This window comes from Musca vetustissima, unplaced genomic scaffold, assembly GCF_032173495.1.
Source record: "Musca vetustissima isolate MV318-11 ecotype Yass unplaced genomic scaffold, APGP_CSIRO_Mvet_v1 utg10925, whole genome shotgun sequence".
Classification (NCBI taxonomy): domain Eukaryota; kingdom Metazoa; phylum Arthropoda; class Insecta; order Diptera; family Muscidae; genus Musca; species Musca vetustissima.
In genome coordinates, this window is record NW_026881510.1 from 271,308 (window position 1) to 287,151 (window position 15,844).

The 15,844-nt window shown below is 31.4% G+C and overlaps 1 protein-coding gene across 1 annotated transcript in view; it reads left to right on the forward strand.

Moving 5' to 3' along the window:
* LOC133327408 (uncharacterized) overlaps positions 1–13,347 on the forward strand; it is a 30,346-nt gene extending 16,999 nt beyond the window's left edge. Inside the window, exons 6-11 of the mRNA XM_061535965.1 lie at positions 1,586–1,668; positions 7,834–7,935; positions 10,174–10,425; positions 11,227–12,098; positions 12,946–13,090; positions 13,160–13,347. Coding sequence (XP_061391949.1) covers positions 1,586–1,668; positions 7,834–7,935; positions 10,174–10,425; positions 11,227–12,098; positions 12,946–13,090; positions 13,160–13,347 — 1,642 coding nt within the window. The remainder of the gene's footprint in view (positions 1–1,585; positions 1,669–7,833; positions 7,936–10,173; positions 10,426–11,226; positions 12,099–12,945; positions 13,091–13,159) is intronic.
* Positions 13,348–15,844: the final 2,497 nt, after the last annotated feature.

The following is a 15,844-nucleotide window of genomic DNA, read 5'->3' on the forward strand; positions in this document are numbered from 1 at the left end:
AACAGGAATGCCAACTTCTGATTGGCTTTTGTGTTGATTTTGAAGTATTGCCTATCTAATTATGGCATATTTACTAGATTTGCGTTCCCGAACTTTTAAAGTTGTTGAGAGCGATTTTGAAATGATTCCCTTTTACTAGCTTTACTATTAGGAAAGTACGGGAACAGACCAAACATTAAATATTCGAAGGAGATAAAATTTAATACGTCTCATTTTTTAGCCTATCAAAATTGTTGAGAATCGGTATATAGGTACCCATTCCCATATAAAAGATGGTGCGCCTAAGACCCGACGTTTTTCTAGTTGAGGGGAAATATGTGATACAGACTTGGAATGAGAACAATGTGGGTTTTGTTAAAATCGCCTCAAATATTGATATATTTGCATAAAACTCCAAACTTTTGTGCGATTTTAAAATTTGTATGTAACTTCCAATAGCAAAATAGTGTGCCACTTTTTGTGCCATCTTTTCAAAATATATTTGCCACTTTTTTCAAAAATGATACTTTTCGAAAAATCTCATCGGTCACGCTGTCTGCAGTTTTAAAAACTATAAACATGAAACTATTACTGTAAATATGCCGCATTTCCTAGTAACACTACATTAACTCTGTTTTGTTTACATTTTATTTTCTAGATTTATTTTTATAATTCATTGATACGATGACCTTTTTTACTTATTGCGGCCTCATCTGAAATCGAAAGTATCAACAATTCTTTGTCTAAATGAATGAATGAATGGGTAATGCACTTCTATTTGTGTTAATAATACATTCATTAATAATATACAATATATATATATGCATGTGCTGATAAGAGATGTTTTCTACTAGACAAATTTTCGGTTATTGCCATTTGGCTTAATATTTTTTTGAGAAAAAATATGTAATATATTTTCTTACTTTTAATATTTGTTTTTGGACATACAAACAGTAAATCAACAAATCTGTGCTGATATTCATAATATATTTAATAAATATAAATAAATTTAATTCTCATGTTTATTAATGTTAATTTCTTTAAATTAAATTAACTCATTGACTAATTTTATATAAAAAATTTTCATCTGTTTCCAAATATTTCTTTGGCAAATATTATGATAATTTTTTTTCAAACACAGACAGATACTTTTCCGACACATGAATAGGACAACACAAATATTTTTTAAGAGACTGCTAGTTTTTACAAAAGAAAGGTACAATTGTATATTATTTGTTATTGTTTTTTCTTATTGATTATCGCTCATTAATTGAGTGTAATTTAATGTTCCGAAAATGTACCGTTATGAGATTTTTTTCTATTTTGTTTTGATACTCTGGTAAAAGTACAGTATTTTTTGCGACACTTGAATAAGACACTGCTTTAAATTCCTGTTTTTTCGTACAAGTTAAAACGTGAAGGTCAATAATTTTGCCGTATTTAAAGTAACCTAAATTACAATTCGTGAGAAATGGGACGAGGAAAATAATTGAATGTTAAAGAAAAACTAAAAATTAAAACTTACAAAGAATCTGGTTTATCTATTCATCAAATCGCAAAAAAAAAAAAATTGGCAGAAGCCGGAATGTTGTATACAATTTTTAAGTTGTATAAAACTTAATAAGAAACCACCGCTTAACGACACACGTAAAAAGGCACGTCTCGAATTTTGTCGTTCGCATTGGACGGGTAAACCAAATAGGCACCAAAAATTTAATTTCGAGGGGCCAGATGTTTTTAATTATTATTTCCACGATATTCGAAAAGAAAATCATTATTTGGATCGCTTGCATAGCAGAGTGGGTGGTGTAATGTTATGGGGGCCATATCATACTATGGCACTATCGATTTGCAATTCATGACCACCACTCTGAATGCAAATTGCTATAAAAATGTTCTTCAGGAAACATTTCCTCAATTCAGATTTTTTTCGGAGAAATAGAATGAATATTACAGCACGACAATACACCGATTCATACAGCTGGAGTCGTAAAGTATTGGATTCGAAGCCAAAATGTCAAGCTTCTTAACTGGCCACCTTACTCCCCGGACCTTAATGTAATTGAAACTGTGTGGGGTTGGCTAGTTGAAAAGTTTACGCTTCTGGTAAGCAGTACAACAACAGAGATGACCTTATCTATGCAATAAAAGAGGCCTGGTCCACAATTTTCCTCGACTGCATTAAATCGTTGTACGATTTCATTCCAGATAGAATGTACCAAGTAGTTCTTAACAAAGGAGGACATACTCATTATTAATATTGCAAAAATGTGTTTAAATCTCAATAATGTAACTTTAAAAATAAACCAAAATAAAAACTATTTTCAAACTATACATATTATGGATTTTTTTAAAGAGTGTCCTATTCATGGCACAATGAATAGGTAGTCCATTTAGAGCAGCTGATGTCTTGATTAACTGTCAAAGTGGTAAATTTTACTTGAATTCGATGTGCAATGCTGCCAATTTTTTGAAATATTATAAGGAAAAAATTTGACAGAAAATCGAGTCATAAAAAATGTTTTTGTTTTGATACATCGCCTTATTATTGCATCATGGTCCTATTCTACTGACGCAAAAATAAAGCCAAATTTGCAGTAGTTTTACATTCATTGGCATTCTTTTAAACAACCATTATTCATATCACATCGAAAAATATTTTTCTCCTTAAGAACTAACCTGTCGTTGCAAAAAATGCTAAAACGTCAAATTTGTTTTGCTATATATGTTTATAACTTGTGATTTAATATGAATTACATAGGTGTACTATTCATGTGTCGCGGAGTGTATTTGATAAAACACACAAACTTAAGAAAACCACTTCGATGTTCATGAAATATTCTGCAATAATAAATCCTTACCAATATTTAGTATTTATCTTAAAATCATAATTGTAGTATTTACGACTCTATATGAAACAAATATTTATTTTTAAAACAGTTTTATATAAACATTGTCTAGACAAACATTCTTTTCATCAATATGAAATTGTCAATGATCTCAAATTTTATTTTTTTTTATTAGTTGACAATGAATTGCCATTTTTGTTTGGGTTTAAAAAAAAAATCCAGAAATCACAGAAACTAATAAATTCAATATTCTAACCCACACGATCCTTAATAAAAATGCTTTCAATAAAAAATTCTGTCTAGTCATTCTTTTGGGGCGTTTTGAAACCACAATTTTCCAAAATTTGTTTTTATTTACATACATAAACGGAATGAGTTGCAATTTTTCTTAATAATTCCTTGCCTCCAAATCCTAATCAAAAAATAATAATAATAAAATTAAACCTGTGATACCGGTTTTGTTTTAAAAAAAACTTCCACGATGTTATCAATTTTTGTTTTCAATAGAAATTTCCATTTCTGTTATGGGTGTCTAACAAAAAAGGCGGACTTAAACGAATGATAATCAGCGGTGGTTATCAGCTTCTCAAAAGCCAAGTACGCTCAAACCTAGACAACATCGAGACAAAATTTGGTTTATCGGGTGCAGCTTAATGATGAGACCCCTCCACTCCCTATCTGCTATAGGCGTGCCAAGTGTATTGAGTTGTTGTCGTTGGACTATAATTTTAAACGCGTGGATCACTCAAGAAAACAAAACAATTGCGTTTATGTCTTTATTAGGGTGGATATGCGTATTAAGGATTAAAATTGTAAAATTTAAATTTTGTAGTAAAACATATTTTATTTAATTTCTTTTTTGTAACAAAGAAACTCTACATAAAAGGTAATACTTATTTTAAGAATTATTTTTGTTACAAAATATATAGAAAACTATTAGAATAAGCCAACGTAGACGTTATCACCACCAAAAGTAGCCAACAATAGGTATTTTCAAAGCATTTTGGGGGTGTGTCCCAATGTGCAAAATATTCTCTCAAAAAAAGATTACTTGAATCAAATTTGTTATTCGATATTAACTTTTCATCAATTTTTTTTAAATTAATTTATTTATAGGTAAATTTTTTATCTTCTTAACACCACACTTAAATTACATCTTTTTTATCAGGTTAACCTACTTTATGAGGATTTATTTGACATATATGCAAAGGAATTGGCAATTGAAATCAACTGGGTTAACGAAATCAGGTAAAATGTAAACGTACTATAACACACATCGAGTAAACAGACACAACTAATAAGACACCATTATCTTCCTAAAGGTGCGTTTAGAATATACCTTCTAATGCCATGTTCTGACGGGCATTCGAACAACGTAGTTCGCTCTCAGAATTACGTACATGAATTAACCCGTTCATACTACACTATTCTTAATTCATGTCATTAGAGTTTTTTTATTTCAAACTTTTGTTTCTTGTTTTACACAAAAATGTTAACATATTTGCGTGAATCACATATGGATCTAAATAGAAAAAATAATTCTCTTTCTCCTGACTATAGTATGAACCTATATCTATTTACTTTTAATTCATGTTTTCCATTTTTTCCGAAAATAATGTTGCTATGAATAATTTTTTATATTTTCTCCATTCAAATGTGACATATAAAAAATTGGAGAATTTTTGTTTGGGTTTCCCCACATTTGTTTCTCGTTTTGTACGCTAATTAGAAAAAAAGGGAAGGAAAGGCATATTGCATTATGTAGATTACAAAATTTACTTCCTTCTGCATATATAAAAAATAGACAAATTGTTACTTTTCATTCATCATTTTCAATTTTACTGAAAAAGTTTGAAAATTTCATAAATATTTTCAAACTGTCAAAATTAATTTATTTTCGATAAATACTCTCAATTGTTAGGGATGGGACAGAATTCTTGGTTATTCAGAGAGTGATTCGAATTGAACAACCTATAAAAGTCGGTGTTCGCTCAGAAAATTTTGTATGGGGAACTAAGTAATTACTTCATAATTAGGGGTCGAACAACGAATGAGAGAGCGAACGACGCTCGTCTGTACATGGCATAAATCGGCTCGATTTTAAAATCAAGGTACAAAATAATAACAGATTAACATTTGAAATTTTTGATTGTAAGCGTACTATTGGAAAAGTACTAAAATGATATAAACTTGGTAGTCAGCTGTTATTTATTTACGTATACATACACATTTCTAACACCATGTAGATGGCCACAATTTTCATCATCGTAATCATGGCACAATAATAGCAGTTAATGATCAGCTGCGCTAAATTGACTACCTATTTATTGTGCCATGATCCTAATATGAATTCTCCCATGGCATAATGAATAGGTAGTCCATTTAGCGCAGCTGATGTCTTGATTAACTGTCAAAGTGGGTCAGTTCTACTTGAATTCGATGTGCAGTGTTGCCAACCATTTGAAATATTATATGGAAAAATTTGACAGATATTCAGACAAAAAGGTTTTTTTTGATACATCACCTTATTATTGCATCATGAATTCTCCTCCATCAAGTAAACAAAATCAATAATATCGGTTATTATTCATTATATATTTTTTAGACAAATATTTTGAATTTGAATGGCTTTTGAGTTTTAAAGTAAACAAATGACACATGAAGTATTGGTACATTTGGAAGAAGTGATGTATTTTTGTATTATATCTTAAATTATCTCTGCTATGCATAACTTTTCAAGCAAATCGAAAAAATGAAAGGATTTAATTTTGTATGGTAATGCACGCATAATCTAATAATAAAGTCGCCCAGCTAGCGAAAGTCAGCTGTTTTTTTTCAAGTCTAATGTCAAAATAATAGACGTTGTTTACGGTTTCGTAATAGAAGTCAATTTACAAACATGAGAGGTCAGCTAATATTCATCTGGTCTATTCTATTTTCTTAAAATTGCTAAATAATTTGTATTTATAAATATGTAGACGTCGTTATTCCTAGTAGAGACGACTGAAAACGAAGTAACCCTTCTCTGGACGGTCTGGCCTTCTATACAGACCGATCCAAGATGGAAGAAGGTACTGGGGCAGGCGTCTACTGTGAAAGGTTAGGCCTTGAGTTGACCTACAAGCTGGATAGCAACTGTAGTTTTTTCCAAGCTGAAATCTTCGCGATCTGGAAGGCAGCGGAATTGATAAAAAATCTGGATGCTGATGTCGTTGAACCGATGACTATCTTTGTGGATAGTCAAGCGGCTCTTAAAGCCATCAAATCTTGTCACATCAAATCCGAAGCCGTCCTCAAGTGTAGAGCAGCTCTGGAAGAACTTAACCATAGATATCAGTTGTGTTGGGTACCAGGACATTGTGACATCTCGGGTAATGAAAGAGCGGACGAACTAGCTAGATGAGGAACTCAATCCACCGATTTAGAAACTGATGACTCAATCAAACCACCCATATGTTTTTTCTATGGGAATTTTTAGGCATTCTTTGACGAAGCAACCTGCGAACTTTGGCACAACGAACCTAGGTGCAATGTGTCAAGAGCAATTTGGCCGACTCTGTCTACCAAAAGAACGCACTCACTAATGAACCTGAGCAAAGCTGAAATTAGAGTGATGACGGGAATCATCACTGGTCACTGCAACATCAGGGCTTTTACTAGTAAATGGGATCTTGATGCAACTGATTACTGCAGATTCTGTGTTGACAAGGAGGAGACGGAGACAATTGAGCATCTCCTGTGTCATTGCCCAGCCCTGGCTTACAGGCGACACAGACTAATGGGTGCTCATTTTCTACCGGGTCTCAGCTTCTTCTCAACAACCGAACCTGCTCTAATCTACAGCATAATTAGAAACATAAAGTGGTTAAGAGCATACAACCTTGGCATGTAACACTTTTTCTGTCTGATTCATAGGGCCATCGATCTTCATTCATTCTTCACTCCTTTAATTTACTAATAAAATTTGTAAATGGTTAACAATATTTCAAATTTTACAAAAAAATCCATTATTGTGAATTGACACCATTATGAAAACGTATACAAATTTTTGACATTAGAATTGAGAAAAACCAGATGATTTTCGCTTACTCTGTAACCTTTTAAATAGATCTTGTACCAGAGGAATGTTAAAGTACATTTACATTGTAATGGATTTCGTTGAACCAGTGGGTTTAAATTGGTAATTCCATTGCATATAGTAGGTTAACACGGTAAAAGTAGGTTATCACGGTAAAAGTAGGTTAACACGGTAAAAAGTTGTAATGTACATGCCGTTTTACCTTACTCAATCAATCGTATTTTAAATATTACCAGGGAGTTTCTTCCGTGGGACATTTTTCCCCATTCCGATAAATGTAATAAGTGTTTGCCAAACCGTAATAGGCATAATAATTTTTATAATAGGACACTATTTTTTTCTTTAAATTATTTTTTCCTAATTATTACTATGAGTTACAAACGAAATAAGAAACTTAATATACCATCGGATTTATGTATAACATTTCGCATTGATCCCCCTAATAATAGCAACGCCCATTTTTCCATATAGACTATTGTATATTTTGCATTATTTTTTTTTTGCCTTCATTCTCACCTTAAGATCCATAAAAAAATTTAATTTCTTTTCTCATAGATGGAGGGCATACAATTTTCGGCCTTGTCTGGTCAAACTTATCGCCACAACTACCCTTTTAAATTGTATTTATTTTCGTTTTTACGCAGACATCGTGAATTGGCACAGACAATAAACAAAATGTCTTCGGCTAAAAGCAAAATTGCTCGTCGACTGTTATCAATTTCTCTCGTCGGCCAATTTTAACATTAACATTTATTTTTGTTTGTTTTTTTGCGGTAACAGAAATGCAAATATAAGGGACAATAGAATCTGGATTTCAGTTGAGTGTTGAAAGTTGCCGATCAGCAACAAGTTAATCGGGCGAAAGCGCGACTTTAATTTTGCAATTAAATTTAAAATTTCCAGTGAATATAGTTTAAAATCCTTAAGGATTGAAAATGGCTTTCCCGTTGTTAACAATTGGTCTAGCTGGCCTGTTCATATATCTCTCATACAGATATGCCGTGGCGAAACCAAAAGGATTTCCTCCCGGTAATAATAATAAGAGATTATTAGAAAATATTATTAAAAAAACATTATAAATATATGAAAAAACGTTATATATTCAAAGTGTTGAAATTGTGAATTTTTAAATAATAGATTTGCAAATATACTGTGGAGTGTAAAGTGTCCTAAGAATCTAATGAAACGTTTGATAAAAATTTTAAAAAAACATGCTCTATAAGTATGCTCTGGTATAACATTAAAAATAAAATACTATTTGCACTGAACAAGTAACCTTAAAATATATGTGATAACAATTCTATATAATTAATTAACATATATCTTATGTCCTCATATGTAATTGTCTTTGATTTTTTAAAGGATTCGCAATTTCCTAATAAAATTAAAAAAAACATATTTAATTAATTAAAATGTGGCAGGGTATCCTGTTTTGAAGTTTTTACAGAACAATTGAAAAACGTTCATTTATAAACAAAGTTTATATTCCCGTACCAAAAAAGTTGCCAACTTTTTTCGAAAAAAAGGGTTAATAGAAGATTCTGGAAAAGAGCAATATTTAGTACGTTTACATTGTACCAAATTTATTAAATCCAGAAAATGTCAATTCCTTTACATATATGTCAATTAAATCCTCATAGAGAAGGTTAACCCGGCAAAAAGTTCTAATGTAGATTCCGTTTTACGTATTATCAGTTTTACCAAAAGTTTTTATTTATTTGGCCTTTGTTCAAATGACAGGATAAATTAAAAGACTCGTGTACTTCAAAACATTGTTGATGTAAACATAGAAAATTGTTTTGTGTAGTGTTTAATAATTTCAAAGGATACACTTTGTTTTGAATACGAAATCCATTCGATTTGAAATGTCCGTTTCATTATGTCAAATAAATGATCTTCATAAATTCAGTGACTTTTATTTGACGTACATCAAGGTCTATTAATAAAGATCATCTGTTTTTTTTAAAGAAGTCTGTTCTCAAGTTTAATGTAAAAACTTGGACATTGTTTACGTTTTATAATGTGAAGTCATAATAATAGACTTTGACAGCAAAATTGAAAACAGCTGATCTTCCTGCCTGACCTTATTAATTGACGTACTATGGTATTGACATTTGCAATGGAGTGGATTTCATATGTCTAAATATATTTTAAATAAAATATGTATATAAAGACTTGCCTGATCTGTTTTAAATAATATGAGAAGATTATATCCTTGGACGAACTTTACCCAGGACAAGCATGACAAAAATAATGATTATTCTCAATAAATAATTATAAATTATTTTAATAGTTCAAAGGGACAAACAAATATTGTTTCCTAAAATTATAAAAGCGACATTTCCCAGGGTTTTATTTACTTTAGTCATAGAAGGAAATAAATTGTTTTCCCCAAATTCCTATCAATATTATCACCCAGAAAGCGAAAACCGTTATTATTTCTGTCAAACAAATTTTGGACGTTATTTATGTTTTTATTATGTGATTTGACAGTACATTTTAGAACAGCTGACATTCAGCTGATCTTCCTGGATGACGTTATTAAAAGGCCTTGTTCTGCCAGAGTATTTATAACATAATACACCTGTTCCCGAATCTATAAAAATACTAAACAAAATGTATTTATTTGACACATATACAAAGAAACCAACATCTGTAATGATAAATTATCATAAAAACATTCGGTGTAAATATAACATCAGTTTGCAATATTTTACTAGAATTTTGTTAAGTAAAAAATAGGTGAACATTTCATTTGAATTTTGTAAAAATAATTATTTGACATTCAGCTGATTTTGCTGAAAATTGTGGAATTTAATTTCTTTATTTCAAATTATTTTCGTTCCAATATTTTTTTATTCCTAGAAATATTACTAAAATGTAGTAAAGTGAAAACTAATAATTAATTGTCCAAATTTGTTGGAAAAATTTTTTAAATACAAATTTATTTTGTAATTTTTTTGACATTTTACATGGTTATAAATGACAATGTTATAATTTGCTCAACGCGATTTTGAATATAACGCGTTTTAATTTCCCTACTTCAAATTATTTTAAGTTCCAGAATATATTTTTTAAAACCTCTAGAAATATGCTGTCAATATTCAGTACATTGTATATATTGAATGAAAATGACAGTATAAATGAAATTTTTTATTAAAATGCGTTTAATGTTAGCTTTTAATGTAAATTTTTTCACAAAGATTTTTTTATATATTAATTTACTTTAAAACAATATTAACTTTATTTGTTTTTTTAACTTTTCAGTAATTCCCCGCATTCCCATCTTTGGCAGTTATCTGTTCATGATGATGGTGAATTTCACTTACCTGCACAAGGCCGTCTGGAAATTCTCTAAATGGTTAAAATCCGATATTGTTGGTCTACACATGGGTAAATATCCCATTGTTGTTGTACACGACTCAAAATCCGTACGCGAAGTCTTGACTCGTCCTGAATTTAATGGTCGTCCATCATTGTTTGTCGCTCAGATCAGAGAACCCAATAGAAAAGTTGCTGGTAAGTAAACAATTAATTAAAACAATATCGTAAAATATTAACTCTGTATAATGAAGTAAAAAAAACATAACAATTTGATATTGATATTTTTTATAATTTTGTCAATATCGATAATAATACAAATTTTAAGAATTCAATTGTGGCATTAAGAGTGACAATCAGCTGATTTGATTTAGTTTATCAGCATTATTTTTGAAGTAACAATTGCTCAATAATTTCTGTTGAGAATGTTTACTTCTCTCAGGCAAGATCTAATAAGGTATTTTTCCTCAAGCCTAATGTGAAAAATTGGTCTATGTTTACGTTTTTATAATGGAAATCAATACACAATAATGGATTTTGACAACAAACTTGAGAAGCAGCTGATCCAGATCTATTAATATGATCATCCAGCTAGCGAATGTCAGCTGTTTATTCTCAAGACTAATGTCAAAAATTTGGCGCTTTTGTTTATGTTTTCATTATGGAAGTGAATTCACAATAATGGATTTTGACAGCAAACACTTAAGAGGCAGTTGGTCTCCCTGAACCACTTTTTTTATAGGCCATGCAGCTGATATATAGAACTTGATCCCAAGAAGATCAACAGCAAATCAGCTGATTCTCAGCATTGCTATCAAAACCATTATTGTGAATTAACTTCACATTATGAAAACGTAAATAACGTTAAATTTTTCGAAATTTAGCAAAAATGTTCACAAATTATTGAGTAACATTTTTAAATTTATACAGAGTTGATTTCCTAACACTACCATAATTTAAAATTATTTTCATTAAATAAAATCAAAACCTTTTTTATAGGCATTTTCTTCAAGGACGGTCAAGAATGGGAAGAACAAAGACGTTTCATTCTACGTTATGCCAGAGATTTCGGATTTGGTCGTCGTTCCGATCAATTGGAAGCTATCATTCAAGAAGAATTAAGTGATATGCTTCATATAATCCGCACCGGACCAAAATACCCACATGAACATCAATTCGTCAAGGAGGGTGGTTATCGTGTACTTATGCCCTATTTCTTTAATCCCTTCTCGGCCAATAGCGTATATCAAGTGCTCTTCAACGAAAGATATCCACGCTCCGAACAGGCTGATATGTGGAAATTGATCCGTTTGGGTGTACAATTCCAACGTACCGGTGATGATTATGGTAAAATTTTAAGTATTATGCCATGGGTACGTCACATCTTCCCCAACTGGAGTTCGTACAATAAATTGATGGAATCGAATCGTTATCTGTATGAATTCTATGAGAAATTGGTTGATCGTTATATTGCCACCTATGATGAATCGGCTGAACGTCACTTTGTCGATATCTACATTAAGGAAATGAAGAAGGCCGAGAAGGAGGGCAAAACCAATACCACATTCAATCGCAGTCAATTTGTTATGGCTTTGGTCGATTTTACATTCCCTGCCAGTACTGCTGTCGGTATGACAATGGCATTCTTGGTGCAATATTTGTTACTACATCCCGAGGTGCAGAGGGAATGTCAAAAGGAAATTGATAATGTTGTTGGATCGGGACGTTTGCCAACATTGGACGATCGTCAACATTTGCCATACACTGAGGCGTCGATTCGTGAAATGTTGAGAATTGAAACATTGGTGCCATCGAATGTGCCACATCGTACACGGGTTGAAACCGAATTGATGGGTTATCGTTTGCCGAAGGTAAGATTGGGGGTAGATTTTAAGGAAAATGTAAACAAAACTACTTTTTGAGTTATCCAAAAGAGTTGATGAAGGTCATAGAATATTTAAAAAATTGAGAGGAGCATGTGTGATATACATACCTATGTGTCTTCAATATCCCCATTTCACACTTTTTGTTATAAGTCAGCAAATTTAGTGATCAGTATTTCTCCTTGCAACATCCTTAAGTAGGGTCAATCTTATATATTCGCTTATATATTCTAGAATTGTTGTGTGATATACATACATATCAGTATTTAATAAATTGATAATCAGGGTGTATCCTTTCTGACTTCTTGAAAAAAAGAAGCCTGTAATTGGCCTTATATGGAGAAACTGTTAGCTTGTTTGAAATTTCCAGAATTGTTTATTCTATTTTTTTTTTATTCTTCTGAAAAGCCACTGTTTCTTGTTATTGAATTTGTACATTATCATTTTGAGTGCTAAGTCCCTGTTGCATGGCGACTGACCCGGTTACAGTTTGATGGACGATTGACAATAATAATTGATTACGATGATGAATGAAAATTTTTTAAGCACGTGCTATTTAACGTTTCAATTAAGAATATATTGAAAATAACAATATATTCAACGTTTCTTTGTTCAAAATGGAAATAATAATTTAATTAGGAACTCTCAGAATAAGTGAAGATTCGTAGAAATTCTATTCTCAATGTCTCTAGCAAAATAAATACATACATATGTTTATTTTTTCAAAACAATTCCAGTCAATAGACTTAAGCTGTGGATATTGCAGGCTTTCCTAATCCTTTTGTAAAATATTTTCTTTACACTTACTAATAAACACCCTTTATGTATTCTGCAGGATACCTTTGTCATGACCAGTTTGTATGCCTTGCACAATGACGAAAATCTCTGGGGTGATCCACAAAACTTCCGTCCTGAAAGATTTTTGGATGAAAATGGCAAATTGTCCCTTAAGAAAGATCATTCACTGCCTTTCGGAGCTGGTAAGTGTAAATCAAGATTATTTTACAATGACCTAGAATAATAAAATCCTTTCTCGCGTTTCTTTTTAGGTAAACGTTTGTGTGCTGGTGAAACATTTGCCCGTAACATGCTGTTCCTGATGACCGCCACCATGTTGCAGAACTTCAACTTTGTCTTGGGTCCCAATGATAAAATGCCCGATGTTAGCACAAATTTGAGTGGTTTGTCTACCTCGCCAAGAGACTATTGGGTACAGCTGGAAGAAAGAAAGTTATAAAGTCACAAAGGATTTAAATAGTTTTAGTTATTATATTAAGTTGAATGAGGGGGATAAATGATGCACAAAATTAAGAAACAAAAATAAGGACCCCCTGCTTTGGTTATGCAATCTTACTTTATTTCAAAAACAATGTTTTTTATAAGTATACATTATATGTATGTACGTGTTTTTGTTTACGTTGATTTAAATAAATCATATTTTTAAAGAAATATTTTTGTTTTGTTTTTAAATTCGGGTTCTGGGTTCCTTGGAAACAGATGTCGACGAGAATCAACAATTACTAAAAGGAGGAGCATATCAGAGTAGCATATATAAGAAAAGTATCATCATGAATAATCATAAAAATAATGTAAATTGGATGCTATATAGATAATGCAGGATGCTATGGACAAAATGGTTAAACTAAATTATCGATATTCATTGTAATATATAGCGGATTGACTATTCAATATAGTACAAGTTTTATAAAAGACATGTTAAAACATGTTACCCTGGTGGCCAAAACCTAAGCAACAAAAATTCCAATCCGAATAAAGGACATGTAACTTTTTTTAAAAATAATTTCATAGTGAAAGTTTTTTCAAAACTAAAACAACATTTTGATTTGTTTTCTTATAAATTAGCAAATTTTGCTAGTAATCTACAGCATATTTATTTTTTTCATTATGGCAGCACACCTACGAGGCATAGAATCTATATGATGCTCAATTTGATCCTTGGATATGCTATTCCTCGCATCCTGAACCTTAGGGAAGAGGTTATGTTTGTTTGATTATGAATCTCTTTTGATTTTGCTATTTTGAGTATCATTCAAAGATTTTTCTTTGGGGTGAAGATCTGATGATTGTGCTGGCAATAATAAAACCTTGATTATTGACTCCCACAACCAGTCTTTGACATGTTCCAATGTATGCTTTTAATATTTAACTTTAATTCATTCGAGAACATAATATTTCTACACTGAGTCGAATTCCAATTAACGGAAAAACATTTTGTTGTTGTTTTGTTGTTTTTTGTTATCAAAGAAAAGTCCTTATTTTTGTTGGCGGGCATGATAACTAATCAATGGAACATCGGAATCCGAAAATTCCAACCGTGTTAGAAAGAGTACATGAACTAGGATTTTTGTCATGGCACAGCAACTAACAAAATGGCGGAACGTTGAAACATGTTTTTTTTTTTTGGAAAATCGGCTATTTTTGGAAAATCGCCTATTTTTGGCCACAAACTATGTTCAAAAATAAGGAAGATCTTCACCGATTGGCTTTATCCTAGTTCATACGATAGCTATACACTCACAGAGAAACGTTCCAAAATTTGAAATCGATTGGGTCCTTAGTTTTTGAGTTATCGTGCCCGCCATTCGCAAAAACGTGTTTTGAGAAAAACGTGTTTAAAATTTGAGAAGCCCTTTTGCAGTCACTTGATGCTAATGCAATAAATCGTCTATATCTTCAAAAATTGTTGAGATTTTCACTTGAAAATTTATAGGGACAATCTTGATTAGTGTAGGCTCGAATTAAATCAAAATACAAAATTAAATTTTTTGAAGCCGAGAATGGGTGGGGTCCCCTTAATATGAGTTTTTGTGAAAGCCAATCTGCCTTTCCGATTTTTTTCAGAAATAAAATGGTTTTCTTAGTTGTTTCCGAGCAAGTATACCTGCTATCATAGCTTGTCCACGCTCTGTTCGTGAAGTTATATCCAAGGATAACACTTTCACCAATTCCGTTTATGTCTTAAATAGATATTTTTACTGCTATGACAATTTGTTGATCAGTACGAACTGATGAATTTTCACTACTGATATAGTTGCATAAAACCATCTTATAGTTCGGTTTTATTTATGGATTATTCTATGTTTAATTATGTTCACAATCTTTGGTTATTATCTGTTTTATCGGGGTCTTATATTTGTTTCTAGGCATTTATATATGTATATATTTTTAAGTAAGTCAAAATTTAATACCGACACATCTTATTGTAATAAAATCAATTTGAAAATTATCTATAAAAATTATCCTAAAGGAATCTACAAATTTTACCAGTTTTGCAACTTTTTACACAAAAACCCGTTCCTGAACCCCCAAAACACAAAAGAGAACACAAAACAAAATGACATTATATTTGTAATTTTTTTACTAGAAAAATTTATTTTGTACTTTGAGAGCGATTTTGAAATGATTCCCTTTAACTAAGATGTCGGAGAAATGAAATAGATTTATTGCGCCATTAAATTTTGGGTTAATCGCCCACAATTTACTCCGCATGAGTTAAACATCCCTTAACTGAAAATATCGGATAACTGAAATAGTTTTTGGAGTCAAATCACTCCGTATTACGGAAGGAATGATATTTGTAAATCGACTCCGATTTGTCTGAAACGGATTTGGTCCAAAGAAACGTGTGTTCTATAACCAATATTTCGATGAGGCACATTTTTGCCGCATCAAAATGTATATACCCTCATTAGCCATAAGGCTGAGGGTATAAA